At 47.7% G+C, this 27,529-nt stretch overlaps 1 protein-coding gene across 1 annotated transcript in view; it reads right to left on the bottom strand.

Annotated features, from left to right (window-relative positions):
* Positions 1-27,529, bottom strand: part of Prmt8 (protein arginine methyltransferase 8) — a 91,355-nt gene that overhangs the window by 39,885 nt on the left and 23,941 nt on the right. Inside the window, exons 2-3 of the mRNA XM_028881532.2 lie at positions 12,586-12,771; positions 3,067-3,222 (exon numbers count right to left, since the gene is read on the bottom strand). Of these exons, the coding sequence (XP_028737365.1) occupies positions 3,067-3,222; positions 12,586-12,771 (342 nt within the window). The remainder of the gene's footprint in view (positions 1-3,066; positions 3,223-12,585; positions 12,772-27,529) is intronic.

The following is a 27,529-nucleotide window of genomic DNA, read 5'->3' as shown; positions in this document are numbered from 1 at the left end:
TTCCTCTCTGCTTTCTAGCCTCCCCAAGGGAAGTGGCTGTGCTTTACCAAATGCACCTACAATAATCAGCTGCCTCATGCAGGCCTGGAACAACACAGCCAACAGCCATGTACCAGACCTCTGAAACTGGGTCAAAATCAACCTCTCAGTGGATATTCTCAGGGAGTTTGTTGTAGTAATGGTAATCTGACACAGCACCCAGAACCAGCTGAATAGATGGGAAAGTTAAGGTTCAGAGAGGTGCATAGTCTGAGACAATAGATTTGTGGTAGCTAGAAAGCCAAGATCTGGCCCTCTCATTGGGTGGCTCTTGTCATTTCACTAAATTGACCACTTTGCCTAGAGAGCAAAACCCAGCTGTGGAGACTCTGTTTCTGTGCTGGAGTCTAAAGAGTGGCTGACTGACCTCACCATCCTGCAGGAAGAGGATGGGAGAAGTCAGAACAGACTAAGCTCCTGAGCAGGGGTGGAAGGCAGCGCTGGGCCAGAGTTACCATGAGCGTCTCTCTACATCCCATCACTAAGTCCTGCCACAGTCAGGTGGGCACATATGTGAACAGAAATGTCAGGACAGCTCTTGGGACTGGACTTAAGTCCCCTCTACCAAGGCACACACACAAAGGTTAACTCTGAACCCTTGAGCTGATTTTGGTAAGTGTTCTCTAAAGGCCCTTGTGGTGATGGTGCAGTCCTCAGCCTGTTGGTGCTACCGGCACTGGTGGACCCTTTAAGAGGTGGAGCTTTGTGGGAGGAGGTTAGGTCATTGGATGCATGTCCTTGAATGTGGTCTTAGGATCATAAGCCCTTCCTCTTCTTTCCTTTCTTTTCCTACCAGGAAGTGAGGCCTTCCTTAACCACAATGCTCTCACGGAAATGTGATGGCTTATCTCAGGCCCAAACCAAGGAACCAAGTGACCATGAAATGGAACCTTTAAAACCATAAGCCAAAACAAAACCTTCCATCTTTTGAAACTGATTGTTTCAGGTATTTTCTTAGAGTAACTAAAGCTGACTCACAATGCCCTTCTCTGAACGCTTTCTTCGACAGAATCTCTTCGCTTTTGTATGAAAGTCTTTTCAGAATCCCCAAATCTCTAAGAAAGGGCACAAGTATTTGAGAAATAAATTGACCATCAGCTAAGAGCAGGGCTTCATGGGAAAGGTTGGAGGCCAAGACCCATTGCAGGGTCTAAAAGCTTAGGATGTGTCGTCAGAAGGTGCTGGAGCAGAGGGGCATTAATGGAGACCTATCTGCCACTTTACCTGACTCTCTGACAAAAAGGGCTTAGGCTGAGGCCTGGGTCTCGGGAAGGGTCAGTTCTCTTGAGAAGTTATTGCAAGGGGTCACTGATGGCCTGGTCCAATGTCCACCTTTGGGACTGGAAAGGAAATAACTAAGGGCACAGATGCCACTGGCTGTGCTCTGTCCCAGGAGCACCCACCCTTCCTTGGTCGTCAGGCCCTTGGCTTTCAGGTTCCATTCCCCATGAGCATTGTTCCTGTCTTCTCCTCCTTCTTGCCTCCCTGTCACCCCAATACATGTGGCTCCTGAGGCTAGCACTGAAGAACACAGCAGCTCTAGCTAGGTAGCTGGCCACATCCCAAGGGCCTCTTGCAACAGGCTGTGGTCCCTTTCAGGTGGTTGGATGAGGGTGAGTTGAGTCCAGGCACATCAAGCACAGAGGTCACCTGCTGTGGGGAACCCACTGGCCAGGTTGGATACTTGAGCTCCTCGTCTTCCTTTTCGGCTATCACCCTTTCCTTCTCTTCCCTCAGTTTCTACTCTCCCTGCTTGCTCCGTTCTTCTTTACCTTCTCCTTCATTTTCTTTCTTCAAGCTTGCTTCCAAGTCTCTCTAGCTTCTGTTTCTCATGTCATATCACCTTCCTTCTGTGTTTCTGCCTCTATTTCCTCTCCTTGACCATGGCTTCTGCTGTCCCCCACAACCTTACCCTCCCCAGTGGAGTGGACTGTGGATCAAGGGGAAGCCTGAAACAGGAACAACGGAAGTGAGCTAATGGGAAAGAAGCTGGCTAAACCTGGCCGGGCCAGAGCCGCTGATGACAGGCAGGCTATGCCAAGTTACCCCTGAGAGGCACCAAGCAGGAGCCCCGGGAGCAACTCTGCTGTCGTTCCTGATGACTCAGGAACCAGAGACAGGACACGGCTCTCTCCTGCTCAGCCTGACACTAATCTAGGCCATAGCCCTTGAAGGACAGCGTAGGATCACCAGATGGCCTCAAGGCCACTGAGATCCATGACATCAGGGTTCCATGTTGATGAGGTTTGAGAGAAAGAAGCCTGAAGCAAGGAAGTTTCTTAGCAGTGATGGTGATGGTGCTGCTCTTGATAGTGATGGTGGTGACGAAGGTGATGGTGATGATAGTGATGGTGGTGATGGTGGATGATGAAGATGATAGTGATGGTGGTGATGGTGGATGATGATGATGGTGTATGATGATGGTGATGATGATGATAGTGATGGTGATGATGGTGTATGATGATTATGGTGATGATGGTGATGGTAGTGATGGTGGATGATGATGGTGATGATGATGATAGTGATGGTGATGATGGTGATGGTGTATGATGATTATGGTGATGATGGTGATGGTGGTGATGGTGGATGATGATGATGTATGATGATGGTGATGATGATGATGATGGTGATGATAGTGATAATGGTGATGGTGTATGATGATGAAGATGATTATGATAGTGATGGTGATGATGGTGTATGATGATGATGGTTATGGTGATGATAATGATGATGATGTATGATGTATGATGATGATGTTGATGGTGATAGTAGTGATGGTATTAGAATGAGTACTGTGATTGATTTTCTCTGCTCCTCTAGCAAGAGAGATGGACTGGGGCTGGGGAGGTGGCTTGGTGATACAGCAGTTGCCTAATGTGCTCGGTGTCCTGGGTTCCATCCCCAGCACAACACAAAAATAGAAAAAGAGATGGTAGACCAGGGTGGGTCTTTGTAGGAAGATCCAGAGAAAGCAAGAGGCAGGAACCACTCTGCAGAAGCCAACACGAGGGAGGGCGACATGCTTACCCCGAACACCTTCTTGGCCCCTGCTTTGGCAGCAAACATGGAGAGGATCCCTGTGCCACTCCCGACATCCAGCACCACTTTGTCCTTGAACACGTGCTTATTATGGTACATGGAGTTCCGGTACGTGAGGGTCCTCACTTCATCCTTCAGCATTTCCTGCAATGGAAGGAAAAGAAGGTTATAGTCGGGGGACTCAGGGCATCTGGGAGCACATCTGGGTCACTGGAGCACATCTGCATCACAGGCAACTGAGTCATCCCAGTAACATCTTCTGGAACCACTATGACATCACTGGGTAGTTAATGAGGATACTGTAGTACATGCAGGACACATGCCTCATTCCAAACTTAGCCTGCTTTAAAGGTCTACTTGAAAGATAGCTGAGAGGTATAAAAAAGGAGTTTGTGTCCAAACCTGCTCCAGTCTGTCTAAAACCAAAAGGAAAGATCAGAACAGCACAGCACGAGAGACTCAAGAAGGAATCATCAAACTGATGTCCTCCCTAAGCTTACACCAACTCTGTCTGCTCACCACCCTTCACATCTTAGCAATTTAGTATCTTCTGTGATTTTACTTGTAGCAATTTCAGTGCATAGGAATCCACAACACTGTGGTTTTAATTGTATGTCCTGTTTGACTCCTGATAGACATCACATTTTCAGGGTACTCACTGGTTGGTTCATTCTCTCTCTCTCTCTCTCTCTCTCTCTCTCTCTCTCTCTCTCTCTCTCTTTCTTTCTCTCTCTCTCTCTCTCTCTCTCTTCCTTTCCCTTCCTCCCTCTTAATCAGTCTAGGTTAGTGTTATTAATTTAATTAGTCTGAAACCTAAATTTTAAGCTACATACAGCAAACTTACAGCCACATTATGCTGAATGGGGAAACCGAAAAACTTTTCCTCTAAAACTGGAGACTAAGACAAGAATGACCACTTCCTTCACACTTAATCAGTATGATACTTACATTCTTAACTAGAGTAGCAAGAAGAGAGAAAAAAATAAAAGGGAACAGAGACGAGAAGGAAGAAGTCAGGTGACTCCCATTTACAGAAGCCGTGATCCTGTTATTGAAAGACACTAAAGACTCCTAAAAACCTGTCTCTGACAAACACTTTCAGAGTCTAAAATCAATGTGCAGAAATCTGTAGCTTTTCTAGACACCAATAATAAATATGAAATGCAGAAAACAATCTCATTCACAATAGCCTTTAAAAACTTAAATGTGTAGGAATGAGCCTGACACCAGAAATGAAAGACAGCTGTAACAAAAACTATAAAACACTGGGAAGAAACTCAGGAAAATACCAGAAAATGAGAATTTTCTCATGGGATTACTGCTGTGAAAATGGCCACATTAAAGTAACCAGCAAATAAAATACAAGCCCCATTAAAACTCTGATGACATTCAAAGAACCAGGAAAAGCAAACCTAAGGTCCCCGGGGCAGCACAAGAGATTAGAACACAAAGTAATCTTGAATGAAAAGGTCGATGCTGCAGGGACCGCATGCCTGGTCTCAAGTTACACCCAGAGGAAAGTGACAAAAACAGCCTGGTGCTGGTGCAGAAGCCACACAGACCTAAGGAATGGAATAGAGAATGCAGAAATCCACAAAGCTCCATAAACCAAAGAAAGGTGTATGTGGGAGAAAAGATAGCTTTTTCAATGAATAGTGCTAGGAAAACTGGATAATCCCATGCAGACGAATGTAACTAGATCCCTATCTCTCACCTTGTACAAAATTCAACTTAAAAATGGGTCAAAGATCTTAATGTGCAAGACCTGAGACTTGGAAAAGGAACACTTAATGATATAGACACAGGCAAGGACTTTCTGAACTGGGGTTCAGTAACTCAGGAACAATAACAAAAATGGACAAATGGGATTGTGTGAAATTAAAAGGCTTCTCCCAGCCAAGGAAGCAGCAGAGTGAGAGGAAATGTTTTCCAGCTATACATCTGGCATGAAATTAATATTCAGAATATATAAATAGCTACAAAAACCAAGAGAACAAATAATCCAATCAATAAATGGGCAAATGAACTGAACAGATACTTCTCAAAGAAGAAAGACAAAATGTCCAATGAATTCAAGGCCAAAAAAAAAACCATTAACATTTTTAGTCATCAGGGAAATGCAAATTAAAATTATGTTCAGATTCTCTCACCCCAATCAGAACGGCTATTGTCAAAAAAGAAAACAAAACAAAACACGGTGCTGGTGGGGGTGTGAAGAACCGGTTGGTGGGAATGTAAAGCAGTGCTGTTGTATAGTCATCAGCGGGGAGATTCCTTCAACACTGCAAGTAAAACTTCCATAGGATCCCGTCACCCCCTCCTGAGCACCCACCTACAGGATGGGCCATACTCACGCACAAATAAGAAAGCACACAGCCTGAGGGAAACCGGAAGGATCATCATGCTAAGCGAAATAAGCCAGACTCAGAACAACATATATATTTTCTTTCATATGCAGGATCCAGTTGTTTATAAAGATGTAAAAGAAGAAAGGGGGTGGTTTGGGAAGATCAAGGGGCACAAAAATAGGTGACTGGGGTAAATAAGGTTAAAATGAACAACATTCACTGTGAAACGGTCACGATGAAATCGGTTGCTTTGTACAGCTAATGTGCACTACTAAATTCAAAACATTGGGCTCTGATGGTTTCGCTATCATTTGATTTCTATTTAGTTGACCTGCTGTCATCTGTATCATTTCCTTTCTTTGACTTGAGTTTCATGTGTTCTTATTTCTCTAGCTTTGCAAGGTAGAAGCTCTGCTCTTGGGTTTTGGTGTTTGTGTTTTTACTTTTGTCCCTAATAGAAGCATTTAAAGCTATAGATTTCCTTCTAAATCAGTGGTTCTCAACCTTCCCAATGCTGTGACCATTTAACACAGTTCCTCGTGTTGTGGTGACCCCCAACCACAAAAATTATTTTGTTGCTACTTCATAACTATAATTTTGCTACTGTTATGAAATATAATGTAAACAGCTGATATGCAGGATAGCTGATATGTGACCCCTACCCCAAAGGAGTCATGACCCACAGGTTGAGAACTATTGTAAATACTACTTAAACTGCAGCCCACAAATTTTGATGTGTTGGTCTCTTAGTTATAGTCATATAGTCTGGAATCCTGTCTAATTTCACTCATGTTTTCTTTTCGGGTACATGGGTTATAAAGAAAAATTGTTTAATTTCCAACCATTTGAGGATTTTCTGAATAAATTACTTTAGGCTTTTAATTTTGATTGTTCCAGTGCTGGGATTGACACTAGGGTCTCACACAGCTTAGATTACTACCCTAACACTGGCTTTTTCTAGTCCTTTTCCTCCTGACCCTTTATCGTGAGATAAGATCTCACCAGCTTGTGTAAATTGACCTGGGACTCACTGTAGCCCAGGCTGGCCTTGAACTTTCAATCCTCCTGCCTGAGCCTGATGAGTAGCCACAATGTTAGGTGGAAGCCTCTAGGCCTGGCTCTAATTCACTTTAGTGAGCACACTGTGTGGTTTCAGTCTTTTGCAGTTCATTGAGATTTGTTGAGTGACAGTGATGTTTGGATTCTAAAGGTCTCCAGAGCCTCCTGTGTTGAAGGGTGGTCCCTAGCCTGTGGTGCTAGGGGAGGCCATGGAGCCTTTAATAGGTGGAGCCTAGTATAAGCAATTTGGGTCATCAAGGGTGTCCCTGCAAGGGACAATTTGGGACTTCTATCCCTTCCTAGTTCTTTACTTCCAGGCCACTCTGAGGCCAGTATCTAGCCCACCATGCACTCCCTACCATGATTAATTACTGCCTCTTCCTTGGAGGCCCACATTCTTAGACCACAAATCTGTGACAGAACCCTAAATCTGAGCTCAAATCAATCTTTCTTCTTCTAAGTTGATTATCATTTTGTCATAGCGACAGAAAGCTAATAAACCCTCCACAAGATCTATCTCAGTGACTATTTACCACACTGCTTGAAAAGTTTACACCTCTGCAGCTTGGGGATGCAATACTCCATAAGTGACAAGTTAGGCCAGATTGTTTGTGGAATGCAAACCACCTCTATCCTCACTGGTTTTTAAATCTATGTGTGTTCTCCATTACCAAAGAGAAAAGACTACTGCTGTGTATATCACTCTGTATAAATAAAATACTGATTGGCCAGTAGCCAAGCAGGAAGTATAGGCAGGACAAACAGAGAATTGTGGGAAGAGGAAGGCTGAGTGAGGAGATGCCAGCCGCTGTCCAGGGAGCAGCATGTAACAGGCACACAGGTAAAGCCACAGAATATGTGGCAACATCTAGATTAACAGAAATGGGCTGAGTTTAAGTATAAGAGCTAGTTAATGGTAGGCCTGAGCTAATGGCCAAGCAGTTTTAAATAATATTAGTCTCTGTGTGTTTACTTGGGTCCAAGCAACCAGCCACAGGGCCGCAGGAGCTGAACAGAACCAGGAAAACTTTAGCTACAAACTACAACCAGCCATTTGTCCCTGCATCTGTTTAGTCCTGCTGGTCCCCATCCATGCTTTCAGAGCTCTGTGCACAGGTACTGTGGTAATGTGTCCCCTTGGCCAGGCTGTACAGCATCTCTTAGGAGTCTTTCTCTTGTGTTTCTAGTTATAGTAGATCAAAGAGAAGATTCTCTTGAGACATGGAAGGCAGAAAGGAATCAAGAACCACTCTGAAAGCCAGCTGCCACTTCCTCTGCTGCCCCAGGGCTGGTGGCTTCAATGTTATAAGGTGTAGAGGGGAGCAGTACTTGGACTGAGTTCCTATCTGGATTTTATTTTGAGGATGAGCTGAAGCCTCTCTCTTCAGGAGATTCCTAGATCCCAGTGCCACAAGAACGCAAGGCCCTATCCCCAGAATAGGCAAGGGCATGTTAGACATGCTCAGTAAATCAGAAGACAATACACGGAGCATACGACCATTGCACACAGACATGGGAGCCTCAGCCGCTGCACCCATACCACACCTCCGCTGTTGCTAAGCTCTCTGACCCAGCCCATCACCAAGTGTCCGGTGCCTCAGCTTCTTCGTCTGTGAAGTAATGCTGTAAGAGCACCTACTTCTAGGGCTGTTGTGATGATTAAGCAAATGCAGAAAGTTTCACAAAAGTCTTAGTGCTAGGCTGACGTGAGACAGTCAGGTCTCCCGGCAATGTACCTAGAAGAATCTGTAGAAAGTATTCAGCACACAAGTGCTGGCCAGCGGTCAGGCCACACAGGCAGGGATGATGTCTTCCAGGCTGATGTCTCAGACCCACCTCTGACCAGCAGACAGATGTTGAGATTCAGGCTGGCTCTTGGGGACCTGGAGGCTGTCCTCTCCTTTGAAGGCCCCAGGAAGCCACTCTGGGTTCTGCTGGAGGGTCATGGTCACTTTTTCCTGGCCCTGCCCTCTTGAGTCCTCTCTAAGTGAAGCCGTGGATGCAAAGAACATAAAGGTCCAAAACCACCTTTTGCTTAGCCCTCTTTGTAGCAGGAATCTTAAAAGTTCTTATTAATAAAATCAAACCTGAGGCCAGTTATTGGGGTCCATGCTGGTAGATCAGAGAGACAGAACAAGCCACAGCTATCTCACCTCGCCGGATCCTCAGCTGGTCTTATCTCCTCAGACTGGAGGCCTCTGAGTCCTCATCCGGAATGAGTCTCAGCTGAACTGCTGCTCAAAAGCCTGAATCTTTACCAGCCTAAAAGCTTAACCAGCCAAATGCTTCTAGTTTCTGGTCCTCACGCCTTATATATCTTTTTGCTTTCTACCACCACTCCCTGGGATTAAAGGCTGGCTTTCTGGGATTAAAGGTGTGTGTCACCATGCTTGGCTGTTTCCAATGTGGCCTTGAACTCACAGAGATCCAGAGGGATTTCTATCTCTGGAATGCTAGGATTAAAGGTGTGAGTGCCACCATTTTCTAGCCTTTGTATCTAGTGGCTGTCTGTTCTCTGACCCCAGATAAATTTATTAAGGTACACAATATTTCGGAGAACACAATGCCACCACACCTCTTCCTATCGTCCACCTTGTCTATATATACAGAATAGCCATGCTCTGTCCATCCACCCATACTGTGATTTAGCCACGCTCTCTGACCACCATTGTTCCAGTGTCCTATTGACGGCCTGGGGACCACTGCACAGTCAGCTTGCCCACTCGGGGGATCTGAGGGTCCTGCCTAGAATGTCCAGGAAGAGCTTCCTTGTGAGCTTTCTAGTGATGAGCAGATCCCTGCTGCTAAGTCACAAGAGGTGAGAAAGCATCTCTACACAGAGCACCTCCACTCAGCTCATCCCTGTCCATACCTCCTTTCATATTCAGTGATCCTGGAGACCAAGGAAAGAATGGAGGCCAATCACAGGGGTGAAGGCCACCCATCTAGTCATGCCTGTATTAAAAGACCTGTATGTTACCCTAGCTGGATCTGGAGATGGCCTATAGCAGTAACAGGAGGGATTGAAGATAGATGTGCAGAAGCACTTCCCATGGGACAGTTGCTAAGGCTGTGGGGTAGAGGTGTCGTCTGTGACTTGCAGACCCGTTCATCTGCACTATGTCACATATAAGTTTGGGTTTTTGTTACAACACCTGACTGAGGGTACCTGGTCTGGTATTCAGTTGGTAGCTTTCTCCCAAGCAGAGTCAGGCCAATCTCCCACCTCCCACATGTTGGTCATGATGGTGTTCCCCATTGACAAGCTGGGAGAAACCAGGCATGGCAGCTCAATCTGCAATCCCAGCACTTGGAGGGGCTGAGGCAAGAGGGCTGCCACAAGTTCAAAGCCAACCTGGCTACATAGTGAGACCATGTCTCAAAATGCACACACACACACACACACACACACACACACACACACACGACAGCACACACATGCACACCTGAACTCACTCAAAGCCTTGACAATGTGCAATCCTCAGGTCACAGTGAGGGGTTGTCAAGTACTGAAAGAATTGGAGACTGAAAATAGCCCAGGAAAGCTGCGCTCTGGGCCCGGAGTTGGCCCCGGAACTCAGACGGAGGCTTCCTGGGGTCAGTGTGGAGATACAGGGAAGGCTGTTCTCAGTGTGCTCGGGGGCAGGCCAAGCCATTCAGGGTCCTGGATATAGTTCCCAAGTGTGGTGGTCTGAATGAGGATGGCCCCACAGGTTCATCTATTTGAATGTTTGATTCCCAGTTGGTGGAGTGTTTAGGAAGATTTAGGAAATGTGGCCTTGTGGGAGGAGATGTATCACTGGGGTGGACTTTGAGATTTCAAAAACTCATGCCAGCCCAGGCTCATAATTCTCTCTCTCTCTCTCTCTCTCTCTCTCTCTCTCTCTCTCTCTCTCTCTCTCTCTGCAACTTTCAAATTAGGTGTGAACTCTCAGCTAATGCTCCAGCACTGCTGCTACGCTTCCAGCCATGATGATCATGGACTAACCCTCTGAAACTGTAAGCAAGCCCCAATTAAATGCTTTCTTCTTCTTTTTTTTTTTTTTTTTTTTTTTTTTTTTTTTTTTTTTTTTTTTTTTTTTTTTTCGAGACAGGTTTCTCTGTGTATCTTTGCGCCTTTCCTGAGTCACTTGTAGCCCAGGTTGCCTCGAACTCACAGAGATCCGCCTGCCTCTGCTCCGAGTGCTGGATTAAAGCGTGCGCCACACGCCGGCTAAATGCTTTCTTCTAATGTTGCCTTGGTCATGGTGTCTCTACATTGCAATAGTATAGTAACTAAGACGCCAAGTGTCAGCCCAGAAGGGAACCCAGAGCTGCGGGCTCTTAGAGCTTGCTACATGGATGTACCCTTTCTCTAGGATGGATACTGTCATGAGTCCCCTCTGCTGCATAGAGTCTGCACGGCTTTAGTACAAGTTAATGCTGGATGGCAACCCAGACCAAGGATGGTACAAGGGAGCTTCCACATTCCTGAGCAGGCATCTACCCCCTCCAGGACCAGGGCCCTTGGAAAAGAATGCTGATCCTCAGGCCTCCCCACAGGCTCGGGCTCACCATTTTTGCAGAAGGCAGCACAGAGAACTTCCAACCTCCCTAGACTATGTGAGACAGAGCCCCTGATCTAAAAAAAAAAAGGAACTGAGAGGCCTCCTCACCTTCACCATCTGCCTCCACAGAGGCTGCCAAGTATACAACAGAAGCAAGTGAGTCCACTCAATCCTTAAGTGAGGGTCAGGGAGCATGGAGGAAGGAAACATTTTAGAAGGTGTATGCCAGGGCGAATAGGAATGAAATCCATGTGCCAACATAGGAAGGTTGAATTCCTGTCTTATGCAAAACAAAGGTTAGCATGAGGGCCGGGCTGGTTGGTAAGGCCCTGGTCACCTGTGAGCAGGAGCAGCCTAAGGTTAGGCTGAGAAGCAAATGAGCTAATAATCCAAAATGCTGGGAACAACACTCGGTACACAATAAGCATTTCACAACCCCAAACCGCTGACTGCTGATATTAAAAACCTCCCTGGCAGCAGCCTGGCAGTTTGGATGGAAGCAAACCTTCCTTCCAGCATCATCTCATCGCCAGGGAGCCACAGGAGTTGGTTTGCAAAGACATCCTCACAGCCAGGGAGCTGCAGCCAGTAAACACTCCCTCCTGTCCCAGGACTTTCTTCCCTTTGCTGAGGGATGGTGGGGACGTCTTCCTCACAGGGTTCCCATTAGGATCAAGTGAAAAGGATCCATAGGACATGACTAGCACCAGGCCCAGCACCTGGCAAGTGACAGCCACTGTTAACCGCTTTGGGGGCAGTTGGGGTCAGTGCTAGGGAATTATATAATGAGGTGTGATATGGGGCTCCAGTCTGCACCCACGATGGTCACGAGGCTTGCTTCTGTTTGGGGACCCACACAAGGCTTCCCTGTTGGGAAGGGGGCTCAGTATTCACCCGAGAACTTGCGAAGATGGAATCAGAGTGTCAGAGGAGGCCTGTCTATAAATCTCACCATCAGCACTTCCCCTGGAGATGGCCCTTGGGCAGATTAATAAGCATCACGACCTCCGGGAGGCCAGGACAGCCTCAGTGCATTGGCGGCAAGCACTTCAGCTCTTGGCCAGCATCACGGGGTCTGGTGGTAAAACTTAAGGTATGACTCAGGGCCGGAAGGTAACCCAGAAGCTCAAAGCACCTCCGGTCGCCTCACCCAGAAGCTCAAAGCACCTCCGGTCGCCCCACCCCCAATTTGTTGCCATTCATTTGTTTTGAACGGCAGTTCACTTTGTAATTCGGTCTGACCAGGAACCCACTACACAACCCAGGCTGGGTTCAAACTCTCAACAGTCCTCTGACCTCCCCTCAGGCTCTCAAGTGCTGGGATGCACAAGCATCCACTTCTACCTACTCACCTGCTCCAGGCCCCGCCTTGGCCATGACGGTCCCAAAGAGAACTACAGGATGGAGAGAGGGTCAGGGTTCAGGGGCACTAGAGGGGCTCATTTTGAGGTGGTAGAGAGTTGGACATGCATATTTTGCCACCTTTGAAAACAAGAATAAGATGGCAGGGCCACACCTGTCCCACCTGCTGGTCCCCGACCTGAGTGCGTTACCTCGTGGATCCCAAAGTGAGCATAGGAGTCAAAATAGTAATCCCTTGATGTCATCTCCTCGGGATTCAGCAGCTTGGACATCTTGCCCCGTCCTGGGCAGCTGGGCTGTGTGGACACGTGGTGGACACATTGCACGGACTTGGCTGGGATGACAGGCTGAGGGGGCTGAGGGGGGGCACTGCTCGCCTAAAGGGAGAGAAGGGACCCAAGTTAGCCCTGGTTAGCCCTCAAACATTTCCGATCTTCTCCCCTTCCTCCTCCCCGCTCCCCCTGTAGCCCAGCACTAATTGCCAATGACTCCTTGACCACAGGATTGACAGCAGGCTACTGACGCGCCAGACCCAGATTGACCTCAGTTCCAGATCTTACAAACTAGGTGGTCTAAACTGATCTGAGCCTCAGTTTCCATGTCTGTCAAATGGGGAAACAATATTTTCCTTTAGTGGGACCAGGAAGAAATACTCAACAAAGGGAAGGATGTGGGGGAAAATGGGAAGCCAAGAGTTGGCTCTCGAGCAGCCTTGGTTTTGATATATATGGCTTATCCGTGAAGGGCCACATATTGAAGGCTTACTCCGCATTGTAGTGAGGTGGGAGGCAGAGGGATCTTTACGAGGTAGAGTGGCCATGTCACTGGGGACATACCAGTGAAAGTAATTAACCTCATTGTCTCATGGGGATTTGATTAGTTCTCAAGAGAGGGTCTTTGAAGAGCAAGACTCTTCTCTCTCTCTCTCTCTCTATCTCTATCTCTCTCTCTCTCTCACCAGAAAATAACACCAAAGCCCTTGAACCTTCAGAACTGTAAGCTAAAGAATTTTTTTCCTTTATAAATTACCCAGCCGTGGGTATGCTGTTACAGTAGTGGAGAGATGACTACTACATCAATTAGACAATGTCAGGCAAAGTTATTAACCACTGTACTCTGTGCCTTAGTTACCCACCTCTAACTTGAAAATAAAATGTCCATACTTAAGATTGCACTGAAAATTAGTCAAATTAGTATTTTTTTAAAGTGCCTAGAAAAAGGCTGGGCGTGTAGTAAGTGTTCATTAAACCAAATCAAATATCACAGGTGGAGATGGGGCCGAGGAAACAAAGCCCATGCACTTCTCTCATGTACCATCTCACACTAAGCTACAATCAGACTTGTCACCCTCAAATATGGGTCTCAGGTGTTGTACTATGTCAAGGCTGATGTCTCAGCCCCTAGGTTCTGATTCTCACTTTGCCTTGAACTTCAGCACCACAAGCCCCCATATTGACTGACCTCTTCCCTGAGCTCTGCCTACTACTGCTTCTCTGGGTCTCCGTCCTTCCAGCCCAGCTCTGTGTCGCCATCACAGCTGCTTGCCTTTCATCCCTCAGGCTAAGGGAAGGGGGTGCGGAGGTCAGAAGTCACCCAAATGAAGCATAGCAATGCCAGAGGACTGCCTGTCTCTGGAATGTGTACACCAAGATGCCAGGCACAGAAAAGGCCTCAAAGAAAGATGCACGTCTTTAAAAACACCAAGACCGCCGGGCGGTGGTGGCGCACGCCTTTAATCCCAGCACTCGGGAGGCAGAGGCAGGCGGATCTCTGTGAGTTCGAGGCCAGCCTGGGCTACCAAGTGAGTTCCAGGAAAGGCGCAAAGCTACACAGAGAAACCCTGTCTCGAAAAACCAAAAAAAAAAAAAAAAAACACCAAGACCAACAGCCAAGTGGGTTTCTCCAAAGGCTGGTCTTTTTCAGCTGGGAATCAGGGCTCCAGGATTCTGTCCTGACTCCTGGCTGTGTGACCTTGGGATTTTGTATACACCACTACATCTCTGTTCCCTCCTCGATCAATACAGGGCCTAATGAAACCTCCCACGGAGCTCTTGAGATACCTCAGTGCATGAAGGGCTGTCAGGGAAGCAAGAACCCAATCCCCAGCACCCATATAAAATCCAGGCATAATCCTAACACTGGAGAGGTAGAGACAGGAGGATCCCTGGGCTTTCTGGCCAGACAGTGTAGCCTAATGAGTGAATCCCAGTAACCAGTGAGAAATCCTACCTCAAAAAAACAAAGTAGATGGTTCCTGAGGAATAACACAAGATTGACCTCTGGGCTACAAACATATATGCATACATATGTACATAAACTGCACAAACACACACACAGAAATCGAGAGAGAACCTTTTTGCAAGAATAGTCAAGACACTAAGGTCAGTTAGCACTAGACCTCAGCATGGTGTATATATAATAAGGGCTTCATTATTGTTGCTAGTATCATTACTATCATCTGGATCTTATGGATAATATATATATTATTCTTGTCTTAATTTGCTCCTCCATGAGCTAGGTCAACTCAGACTTACAGTCAAGGGAAAAGGTAACCCCTGGGACAGAGCAGATGGAAATGCCATCCCTCCCTCCTATCTCAGGCACAGCCCCAAGACCACCCTGGGTCTGAGACTAGACAGGAATGAGCAGCACGGGGCAAGAGGTGATGCCCTGTTCTCATGGTGCATCCGGGCTGCCGCCTCTAGGAAACAGCAAAGACTTCCCAGTTTAGCAACGCAGGCCTTTGGGTCCAAGAGAGGCCAGGCTGGCTGGCAAATGGGGCTGCCTCATCATAATGCTGCAGGTGTACCCACCCTCTGCTTGGGATGTTGGTCACGGTCTCTGGGAGGCTAAAAATAGACTGTGTCAATTGCACACTCCCGTGCAGGCTGCAGAGTCACCTCCAGAGCTGAAGACAGCTGTGCACACAGTTGACCCCAGTATTGATTCCATTTAAATACATTAAGGAGAGAAAAACTCTTAGCTGGTGCAGGCACTTGTGTGTCAAGGTCATGGGGCTCCCAGGACCCTTCAGCTGTCATTCAACTCTCAGTCCAAGGACTTGTTTTCCTTAGAACTCTCTGGCTTTTTATCCTCCACAGTCAACTTGTGAGGTAACTTCCACATGTCACACAAAGCATGAGGCAAAGGGATGAATGGTTTGACCAAGGACAAGAGAAGGGCATTGAATAAATAGCCACAAGTCATGAGGACAAAAAAGTGATCATGGCTGATGCTTTGTCCCAAAGGCCACTCATCAGCCAGCTCAGCCTTCTGCAAAGTAGACTTGGACTCTGCCCCTAGACTGACAGGCGCGCTCTTCTCACAGTGGCCTTGAATTCACAAGCATTGAGCTACAGGAGAGTTGCTTTGAATTCTAGAGACGACTGCTGACCACCTGCTGCTGCGAGGCACTGTGTGGAAGAAATAGTCCTGGGGGGAGGGGCCCCCCAGAGACTCTGCTTTCTAGACCTTCTGCAACCTCACCAGAAGCTGCAATAAAGCACACTCGACAAAAGAGGTTCGAACACAAAGAGGTGAATTCCCTTCAGCTGGGAGTCAAGAAATCCTAGCGGAGCTGGCCATGCCATGAGCAGGGAGCTTTGTCAATGGGTTTTGAAAGGTACGGCTGACAAGGGGGAATTCTGGGAGCAGAAAGGATAGGGGCGGGAAGGTGGTGAACTCGCTGGGGGAGAACATGCTGAGATAGCAGAAGATTCGTCTGAGAGAAGGTCATGGTCGGGCTAAGAGGGTGGCATTAAATACAGCAACCAATAGAGAGCCCTCGTGCCCTGTGTGTGCAGGGCCCCGGAGTTTGCACACCAATTTGGGGAATCGAATGTGAGCACAGAGTAGAGGAGGGGGCAAGGAGAAAAGAGTGTCCATGGAGGAATTTAAGAGACTATTTTCAAAGTCCAGTCATGAAATGATGAGTATCTGAGCCCCTGGGGTGTCGGAGGGGCTGCCTGCCAGCAGAGCACAGAAATAGAACCTATAGGGTTGGCAACTGGTGGAACATGAGGAAAGAGGGAGAAGCTGGAATCCGAGATGCCGTCCACATTTCAAGGCTGGATGAGTAGGAAAATAGTGGTGACATTAACAGAAATAAGCGAGTCAGCGGGAAGAGCAGGCTGGGGTGGGGGAAATAATGAATCTCAATTTGGATATGCGGAGTTTGAAATGCCATCAAGCCATGTAAGAAAAGATGTCAAGCAAGCGGGTATGGAGGCAGTGCCAGTCAATAAACACCTTCAACATGACTGAAAGGCACACCCTAACATTTGTGGCGAGGAGAGGTTAATGTGCGCTGACAAACCAGTAACTTCACACCCCAGCTTAATGGGGATAAAGAAGCTTCATCTGTTCATGTGCAAATAAAGACCAATGGCAAATTAACACACAGCGTAAACGTTCGGCTCCACTGGAGCTCAGATAAATTTAAAATAGAACAAAACCTTATCTCATCCCTCAAAATGATCAATCTCTGCACTTGCAAGATTAGAAGGGGCAGGGAAAAGGAGGAAGGGGGGAGGGGGAGAGGAGTACTTTTGTACGTGTCTTGTGGAAATGTAATTAAGTCGAGAGTTTTTAGAAAGCAGTTTGGTAAAAATTCATTAAGCGCATCAAAAAGTGCAAATCCTTTAACCCACAACTGCTTTCTTTAACACCAGGAGAGAGCCATTTATCGCCCTAAGCATGTAGCTCTCTCCATTTCATGATGACCAAGAGACAATCTAGGGGTGGGGATTTAGCTCAGTGGTAGAGTGCTTGCCTAGCAAGCGCAAGGCCCTGGGTTCGGTCCTCAGCTCTGGGGGAAAAAAAACCAACCAAACAAACAAAAAGAGTCAATCTAGTTGCTTCACAAAACAAAAGTGATTATAATCTGTAGTGAGCACCTTCCTGTAGAACGCTATGCAGCCCTTAAAAATGTAGGGAAAGTCTTTAAGAACACAAAGATGAGCACAATAAGCTGCTGGTTGAGGAGGATGCACAGGAGAATACACTGCAGTTATGTCTTCATTAAAACCTGTTCGTGCTGATGCACGAAGAGAGGAGACCCAGGGAAGGCACCGGAATTGTCAGCGATTGTCACTGGGTATTAGGTCATGAATAATTAATTCTTTCTGGCACCAATTTTGCAAATAGCAAGAGCTAATATTGCAAAAGAGTATGAAATGTAATTCCAGACCCTGGAGGGAAACTGAGGCCGGGACTGTGTCTTGAGAGCCATTGGAAAGATGGGGTGGAGTAAGAGCTTGCATAGGAGAGACCCCAGTGGAAGAATGGTGCATACGCCTAGGAGAAAAGTCACAGTCACCACCCTTTGAGGACCTGGGTAAGCTTGGGGGACTTAGGGGGTTGACATGGGAACAGGGATAAAGTGGAGAAGAAAGATGTGTCTTCAGACTGCCCTTCTGGGGACATGTGACCCAGGCTTTGACTTCAAGGAGGGCACTCTAAGGCAAAGCTTTCCTTCCTGCAGCCTGGCCAGGGCCTTCATCTACCCAGAATGACAAGGAGCTCAGAGGGCAGCCTAGAGTCATCCCTCCAAACTCAAGAAGCCCCTATACATGCAGTTGTCACCAATATTGACCCTGTTTAAATACAGTTAAAGGAGAGAACATTCCTAATTTGTTCAAGCACCATGCCTGGTCAAGGTCCTCTGTTTCATGGGGCTCCCTGAGTCTCTTCCCAACAGCCAAGTATCTGTCATGCGCCACCAGAGCACTCGTGAGACAAAGGGATGCATGAGTCAGGGGAGGCAAATGAGACTAAGAGGTGACATTAGCCCTGGCTCCAAAAACTGCCAGCCTCCCCCGCCGAGGAGACCTGCATTCTGCCTGTGATCTGAGAGGTGTGCCCTCTTAGCTCCCGGAAAGCTAAGGGTGAACGGCAGTATCCAGTGTCACTTCGCCTTCCATGGCTACCTGATGAGCTACGGGGCACTGTGAATGCGCTAGGAAAGAAACGTGAGACAGAGGGGTCCATGGAGGAGTGAGAACTGCCCTAGGAAGATGGTTCAGCCACAGCTGAAGGCTCACTCTGGGAATGTGGCCAGGGAGCTGCCTCAGCTGCCTACCCACGTGACCTCTGGAGACACTCAAGGAACACAGGCCATCGGTGCTGGTAGTCACTTCTGTAAGGTCAGAAGGCCTGACTCCTCACTAGGTAGGAGGTTCAAAGAGGCAGGTCTTCCAACTGAGAAGTCAGGAAGAGGGTTTGAGGATATACTGGGTGTGGAGCTCAACTAACCCTCAGCTGCAATACCTTAGCCTCCCATAGCTGTGGCCATTAAGCTCCAGTGTGCCTCCCTACCCAAATCCTCTATGGATAGCCTTCCATCACCGTATTCCAGTAGGGCTGGAACCCAATCCACCCTCCAGTTCTGACCCTGCCTGCCGTGAATGGCTGTCCAGTGAATGCTCAGAGAAAGTGCTTCTGCCCAGTGGCCCTCATCTGGTCCTGCCCATACCTGGGGCCCCAGGGCATTCGAAGGGCCCTGCAATATTTATCTCAGCCTCCTCCAGGATTCTCGGGGTGCTGCTATTTCCTGCGAGTCTCTCCACACAGCTTATAATCCCATTGTGCTTAAAATCATGCCCACTGTCTGCCAAGGTCAAGAAGGAGGAGGAAAAGGAGGAGAAGGAGGAGGAGGAGGAGAAGAAGAAGAGGAAGAAGAAGAAGAAGAAGAAGAAGAAGAAGAAGAAGAAGAAGAAGAAGAAGAAGAAGAAGAAGAAGAAGAAGAAGAAGAGAAGACGGCTTCTGGAGAAGAGACTCTGAACTGGTCCTTCAAGGAAGGGTAGGACTTCCCCAGGTGGGATAGGATAGGGACATTTCAACCTAACTCTATCTCTACCTAGAAAGATCGGGGGGCGGGGAGATAGTAGGTGATTTGGGGAAGGTCGTTAGGTCTGACTGAAGGCCCATTCTGCTAAGCACTTTGTAAACACTGCTCAGTGAAGGAGTAACAACTTGACAAGGTGCTGCAACACACAGACAAAACAGAAAAAAATCCTAAAGCTCTCAAACTCTAGAGTTATTGGCAAAAGTCCAGAGCTAGCAAGTCACAGAGCCAGGCATTAAACGAGTATCTGTAACAAGACCAGAGCCCATGCCATCAGCATTGACACCATAGCAAGCTTGGTTCAGGCCAGCCATGCCTAATCCAGCTGCTGCCTCTGCTGGCCAAGGCAGGCTAGCTCAGCAGGGAGACCCGACACTCAGATCAAAAAAGGCAGAGACCAGCTCAGGAGCATGCTTCAGAGGAGCCCGGTAGCCACTTCTCTGAGGTTTCAGGATTTAAAGAGAATCTGGAGCAGATTTCAGGTTATAGACAGAGAAACTAAAGCCCACATGAGGACAGGGATCTTTCTAGGGTGACCTGAAACTGAAGCCATGAAGAGCAGGAAAGGCATGGAGACAGGACAAAGAGCAGCCTTAAGTGGGCACAGGAAGAGGAAGGTAGTCTGCAGGACAGAGAACAGCCGGTCTTTTCTACATCCGGCTGTCAAAGCCTACCTGAGCACTTTGGGCTATAAATGACTCCTCCTGGTACCAGACCAAGACTTTAAACAATCCCAGAAGACAGATGCCCACTGCAGGAGCTGGGTCCTGCTCTGTTCTCCAAATGCCAAGAAAGCTTCTAACATCACATTCCTATATGTCCTGGGGTTGTCACGGAAGGAAGGCGGTAGAGTGTGGAAGACAAGACCCCACAGGAGAGCGGGGTGCCCTGGCCTCCTTCCTGTCTCCTCTCCCAGTTGCTTTGTCTCACCCTGGCCATCCTCTCACCGGGCCCTGCCACCGGAATCACCCATAGACACCCTCTCACCCTTTGCCATTCCATGCACACGTCCAAGACCTAAGCTGTAGCTGTGTTGTGGACAATGGCATAGGCAGTTAGCTGTGCTAGCAACATCTGTGGGTACCAGAGTTCCACACAACGGGCTTTTGATGGACCACTCCAACTTCCTAAAGAGGGAGCTTTCAAGCCTGTGTTCAACCCCAGTGGCCAGAGTGCATCCTCACATCTGCTCTCCCGCACGCATGATTTCTGACAGCTGGGCTGCAGGATGAATTCCTGGATGCCGGTAGAGAAGCCTTGTGGTCTGTGAGTCCGGGGGGAAGCAGCGTTTCAGTAGGTGGGTCTCACTCACTGCCAGAACTGGCAGTGGCGAGGGTGGCAATGTCTAGGCACCACAAGCCCTGAATGTTATGGTGGTCTCCTCACACTCCGTCACTGGCTCCCTGAGTTGCTCAAGATCGTTCACCAGCCGCCTCCCTTGCGCTCCCACTAAACGGGATGCCTAGGCACAGCCACCCCCAGATGCTCTTCCTTAGCCCTGAAGGTAGGAGCATGGCCCTCCCCTGCTGCCTGCCACGCTTCTTCACGTGCTGTTTTGTGACCATGGAGTCACACACCCTCCTAGCTACCTTCCCAGAAGCCCTCCTCTCACATCTGGTCACACCACACTCAGTTCATCGCACTGAACAAGGTAGTATCAGGAGGAGATGGGACAAAGGGCAGTGGTCCTCAGAGTATAGGTCCTGTACCACCAGCATCAGCCTCCACAACACCAGATACTAGTGCCTCAGAATCTACAGTGGGACCCAGTGGTCTATGCTCAGAATGTTCCCAGGGAACTCTGACATCCTGTCCAGTTTAAGAGCTGCTGGTCCCTATGGGCACCTCCCGACCCAGCATGTCATGGAAGAGCAACTCTCAGGGAAAAAAAAAATCTGTGATCAAGCATAACTGGGCACATGAACTCAGAAGAGTTCTTTGTGGTGCTTTTAAGGCTTTGATTTGCTAAAAATGAACTGTCAATCTCTGAGAAAGATGGTAGGATTGCCCATTGGCCCTGAATTCCTGTCTGGGTTGCTCTTTCCCAAGAGGCAAGGTAGCATGATTCTGAGAGAGCTAACCTGGGCTGTCATTTAGATTAGTTTCTAGTTACCAGCACTGTGGACCCTCACAGGCAGGTCTGAAGCTCTGATGCCCAGAAGCAGAACTCATGAAGGGAGCACCACAATTGTCAGTCACATCAAGCTCCCAGGGGATGATGCTCATGAATGTAGAGTATGACTACATGCCTTCCTCAGCCCCTCTGAGCCCCTGAACTCTTACATGGCCCTCAACACAGAAACTAGACACTACCTGGTTGTTACTAGCATTGACCAAAGGCCAGAGCAGCCACAGACCCTGGGAGAGAGACAACTGAAGGTTCTAGAAGGCACATTAGCTCTGCAGGAGGTGACTGGAGATTGGGCAGATTCCATCACTCTTGGGCTCTGTGGCCTGGACTGATCCCTGACTGACTCACAGCCACTACTAGAACCCCTTGTGGTATATCTGGAAGGCAGTCGTGTGCTGTGCACTGTGTCCCAGCGCTTCCTGTCAGCCCCTGGCTGTCTCTTTGTGGTACAACAGCAACGCCTGCCTCAGATCAAAACCACGCTGCTCCCACACAGCGCTCCCTCTGCCTCCTGGATCAGTAACCACCGAGAAAGCATCGCCTGGATTTGTTGGGCCTGACCTATTTTTTAAATAAACTGGGGCTGTTTTCCATTCTTAGTCACTTTTCTCCCAAGCCTCCACATATTAAATTCTCTTCTTATATCCTCAGATATTTGGGCTGTGAACGATGTCAGGTTAATTGGATGCTTGGCTCCTGGCTCTTCCTCTTCAATGGGCTTATAAAGTAGACTTCCCCGGGCTAGCATCTCCTCCTACTCCGTCTCCCCTCCCTAAGGCAACAGGATCCTCTCTCTCTCTCTCTCTCTTCTGCTCTTCTCTCTCTCTGCCTCCCCTCCCCCCCCTCCCTCTCCCTCTTCTCTTCCTCTCTTTTCCCTTCTCTCTCCCTATGACTGGGAGGAGCTTGCTGATCACCTGGCTTCTCATCGTCCCTGTGGGGTCTAGGCTGGGCTCCTGACTCTGGTCCTCTCAAGTAGGGCCATCAGCAAAGGGGTCTACCCTTTGTCTGTGTCTGATTTCTACTTGCACAAACATGACACCTGTGGATCCTGCGCTTGAGGACCTCCTCACTTTTATGTCACTACACCAAAACTGTTTCTCATTCCTACCCCCCTTCCCCTTCTTCATAAGGACAATGTATTCTGTCTCTTCTCTGGGGCCACTAGGGTGACTAAAAGACTCTGGATGTGCCAGCAATTACAGGAAATTCTCACGTATGACATGGGTACCATGAGATAACCAGTTCTAGCCACCTGATTCCACACCATGGTGCTGTTTTTGGATGTTCCCTGGGCCCTTCAGCAGCGCTGGGCACAAAGTCTCTGGCTGCCCTTTGTGTGCTGTGTGACAAGTATTTGACACGCACACACACACACACATACACACCCCTACATGGCCTGTTTCCCAAGCATTTGCTCCATCCCCCATCCCACTTCCCACCATTCTCTGAACTCCCTGAGTTCTGGGGGACTGATCTCTGTAGGAAGGGGCCACTGTTGGAAAACCTCAGGCACCTGAGTTTCAGCTGCTTCTGTTCTGAAACCCCAAGGCACCTGCTGGTCTAAAGCTAGTAGCCTTGACTGTAGGGGTCACTTCTCCAAGAGGGAACCCCTTCAGACTGTACAGAAGGATTATTCCACAGCAAAACCGATTTCATATGCCTCTGGTTCCCTCGGCACACTGGACACAATGACGTGTTGAAGGCACCGCCCTGACACTTCAGTGGATCAGCATGGTCCTTCATCAATGAGACCTCCACCCTCATCCCTTCTGCTAACTGAGATCCATGAGCTCTGCCTGGTCCACGGAGAATGGAGGCAGATCCTGAGACCAGACAACAGACACTCCCTTGAGAAGGTAGCAAGGTGTCTGAAAGAAAGTTGAGCATCATCAAAAGGGAGACTGGTGATGTTCTCAGTCCCTTTGGAGGGTTCACAGCACTCAGGTAGTCCTATCAGAGTGCCTTATCACAGGGAAGTTTCACGGGAAGAAAATCTGTTAAACATGCAGCTATCTTTGGCTAAGACTCGTAACTCCAGCCTTGTAGACAAGTGACTTCAAGTGTAGACTTGAGTGCATCTATTAGACATTTTCCCAACCATCTCTTACACTCCGGTAGCACACTCACTGCCAGCTAATCCCAAGGGCTGGTTCCTCACACCCTTCAGGCCCTATCATTTGGGCATTACACTGATAGCTTGGATTTCATTTTCTTTGGGTTTTGGGCTTTTGTTTTGATTTTTGGTTTCTATTTTGAGACAAGATCTGACTATGTAACCCTGACTGGCCTGGAACTCCTTTAAGCTACCCTTAAATTCACAGAGATCTGCCTCCTGAGTGCTGGGACTAAAGGTACACCACGGTACCTGGCCAACTAATGTGTGTGTGTGTGTGTGTGTGTGTGTGTGTGTCTGTGTGTGTGTGTGTGTGTGTGTGTGTGTCTGTGTGTGTGTGTCTCTGTGTGTGTGTGCCTCTCTGTGTCTGTCTGTCTGTCTGTCTGTGTGTGTCTGTGTGTGTTGGGAAGGGAGTGTGCTTGCTATGGTGCACCTGCAGAGGTCTCAGAGGATAAATCATTTTTCTGGCCCTCAGTGATGTCTTCAAAAGAACTACAGGTCATGTGATAATACAGAAAGAAGTTGCAAGTGGCTGGCCAGCTCACAGCCACACACACTTAGACTGTCACCTGGTTTCATGGATTCCTTCAGACACTTTCCACCTCATCATAACAAGCTTATTTGCCCCGAATAAATATATTTCCACCTGGACTCTTAGCAGAAGCAATTGGCTTCTTTCATCAAAGAATCTGATAAGACTATTTCTTGACAATGCTGGCACGAGCTAGAGAATAATAAAGTCTGTTGTTGGGTAATTGCCAACACAAACTAGATTTTTTGAAAAAAAAGCATTCCCAGTCAATTTCAATAACTATTTTAAAAGCCAAATGAAACATAAGAAACAAAAGGTTTAAAACCAAGTGTGGTGGCGCACACCTTTAATCCCAGCACTCTGGAGGCAGAGGCGGCCAGTCTGATCTACATAAAGTCCCAGACTGGCCAGGGATACAGAGTGAGACGATGTCTCAGAAAGACAATTAACAGTTCTCATGATCCTGAACACCAGACAATGGAAAAGACCACATCTGAGAAAGGAGCTGTCCCAGCATGTGGCCTGGAGGAGGTATCCAGGCACAACAGAGACAGTTCACACCAGGCAGAGCTGATGGACCCCTGTTGCTGAGAGAGATGGAGGTGAGGACCTGATGCCAGCCAGGCAGGACTTCCCAAGGCAAAGTCCCGGGGGAGAACAGTTTCCAGGGCATGTGCAGTTCTGTTGAGTGTCCCAAGGATTCTGCCAAGGCTGACCACACAAAGAATGTAAATAAACCACATAAAACCAGGAGAAGAAGCCCTGCAGGGACAGGGTGCCTAACCTGCAGTGCTCTCAGGGCCTGGAAAGCTTCTTGCCCCTCCTAGCCAATTTGGAAAGCTCATAATTCATGAATACTCAAAATGTTTCATTGCTTAACACCCCCCCCCCAATACAAAATATCTAAAAGTATCCAGCCCTCAACAACAACAGCGAAAGACCATAGTGTTTGGCTCCAGTCAAAAATGATCAGACTCGCCAGGTGGTGGTGTCGGTGGCGGTGGCGGCGGCGCAAGCCTTTAATCCCAGAACTCGGGAGGCAGAGGCAGGCGGATCTCTGTGAGTTCGAGGCCAGCCTGGTCTCCAAAGCGAGTTCCAGGTAAGGCGCAAAGCTACACAGAGAAACCCTGTCTCAGAAAAAAGAAAGAAAGAAAAAAAAAAAAAGATCAGACTCTCAAAGAAGCAGAAAAACACTACCCAAAACCATCTACAGTAAGAGCAAAACCTGCCACACATGTTACAGTACTACCTGAAGGCACACTACAATAAGTTTGCAGTATACATTGATGTCCTGTTTGGCTTTTTTGATCAACTTGATACAAACTAGAGTCATCTGGGAAGAGTGGCCCACAACCGAGAAAATTCCACTATAAAATCCAGCTATAGGTAAGCAGAAGGGACATTTTCTTAATTAGTGATGATGTGAGAGGGCCCAACCCATTGTGGGTGATGCCACCTCTGGGCACATGGTCTTGCATTCTATAAGAAAGCAGGCAGAGCAAATCCCAAGGAGCAAGCCAGTAAGCAGGACCCCACAAGAACCTCTGACTCGTTCCTGCCCTGACATTCTTCAGTGACTATGATATGAAAGTGTTAAGCTAAAATCAGTTCTTTTCTCTCCAAGTTGCTTTTGGTCATGATGTTTTATCATAGCAATAGAAACCTAAGGCAAAAATTGGACCAGATCATTATAGACTTGACCATGTATTTTGGGCAAGATTGAACTTTGGACTTTGAAAACCATTGAGTACTCAGAACTCATCAGGCTATTCTGTGTGGATTTGGAAGATAATGTCGAGAGTCATGCAGATAAGAGAGGCAAGGCTTGTGGACTTTCAGAGGGAAGTTTGAGAGTTCTTCAAAGACTCTTCTGGGACTGTTCACATGACTTTTTATATTTATTTTTTAGATTTACTTATTTCATGCATGTATTTTGCCTGCATGTATGTCTGTGTTCCACATGCATGCCTGGTGCCCTTGGAGGTCAGACTACCATATCTGATCCCCAGTAACTGATGTTACAGATGATCATGAGCTACCATGCAGGTGCTGGGAATTGAACCCAGGTCCTCTACAAGAGCAACAAGTGCTCTTAACCACTGAGCCAACCCTCCATCTCTCATTCATGTGATTCTGGTCAGCTGTGGCTGAACACTCAGCAGTGATTAACAAGAGGCCAGCACCACTGAATTGAAACTTTTGTTTTACAGGCAACAATTGATGCTGGTCAGCTGGAGCTGAGAAGATGGTGGCCATTAAGAAGAGACCGGCGCCGGGCGGTGGTGGCGCACGCCTTTAATCCCAGCACTCGGGAGGCAGAGGCAGGCGGATCTTTGTGAGTTCGAGGCCAGGCTGGGCTACCAAGTGAGTTCCAGGAAAGGCGCAAAGCTACACAGAGAAACCCTGTCTCGAAAAACCAAAAAAAAAAAAGAAGAAGAAGAAGAAGAAGAGACCGGCATCATTGAGGTGAAATCTGAAATCTTATTTCCTCAGGTTTAGCACACAGAAGCTGTGGCCTGTAGGGGACCAAGGCTGAGCTTCACAGATGTAGTTGAACTTGGTCATATGTAAGAGTCTCTCAAGTAGTAATGATTTTGAAGACATGCATGGGTCATGTAGAGCAGCTGAGACTTGGCACTGTGAGAGGCCATTGGTGAAGAAGCAGCCTCGATATCAATTGAAGGCTCATGATTGAAGGGGTCATGGAGAGAGACTGTAGCAGGGTTGGAACCCCCAGCCCAGTAGAGGCTACCGGCAAAGGAGCAGCCCATTTGCAATGGAGACCCAGCATTTTGAAGATGTCAGTGCCACGGGACAATCAGCAAAGACAGCAACGAGTGTGGAGTGGAACTGTCCTGAGCCCATGAGACAAGCTGTGTGTGCTAGGGATGGCAGAGCTGGAGAAGAGGAACTGTCTGAGCCCTTCGGAGCCTGAAACATTGTGAGCAGGTCCCAGGAGCCAGATGGCGAGTTTTGCACTAGTAGATTTTGGCTTTGCTTTGGTTTGATTGTGACTGTGCCCTGATTATTCCCTCTTGGAGTAAGAGAGTATGTAACTTCTTGATTTTTATAGGGGTCAAGAGACTTGGAATTGTAGACAGGCTTTGAATTTTTAGAGTCTTTGGAGTTTTAGGGAAACTTTGGATGTTTTAGAGACTGGATATTTAGGAGACTTTGGATATTTTAGAGAGGCTTTGAACTTTTGGACTTTGAATGTTTTAAGACAACTTTATACTTTTAAGGCTTTTAAGCATTGAAATTTAAAAGGCTGTGGACTTTTAAAAGTCAAACTATTTTATATTGTGATAGTAATATTAATATATGACCTTGGAAACAAACAAGAAAGGAAAGGTTGTAGCAGAATGTCCGTGTATTTGTGTGTCAATTTGACAGCGATCACTTGTCCTTGTTTTTTGTTTGTTTTGCCAACTTGACACAGTGGGAATTATCTGAAAAGAGGGAACCACAGTAGAGAAAATGCCTCTGTAAAACTGGCCTGTAGGCAAGCCAGGGGA

Source organism: Peromyscus leucopus, chromosome 3 (genome assembly GCF_004664715.2).
Source record: "Peromyscus leucopus breed LL Stock chromosome 3, UCI_PerLeu_2.1, whole genome shotgun sequence".
Lineage (NCBI taxonomy): Eukaryota > Metazoa > Chordata > Mammalia > Rodentia > Cricetidae > Peromyscus > Peromyscus leucopus.
The sequence above is the reverse complement of the archived record's forward strand: the minus strand, read 5'-3'. Positions and strand labels throughout refer to the sequence as shown.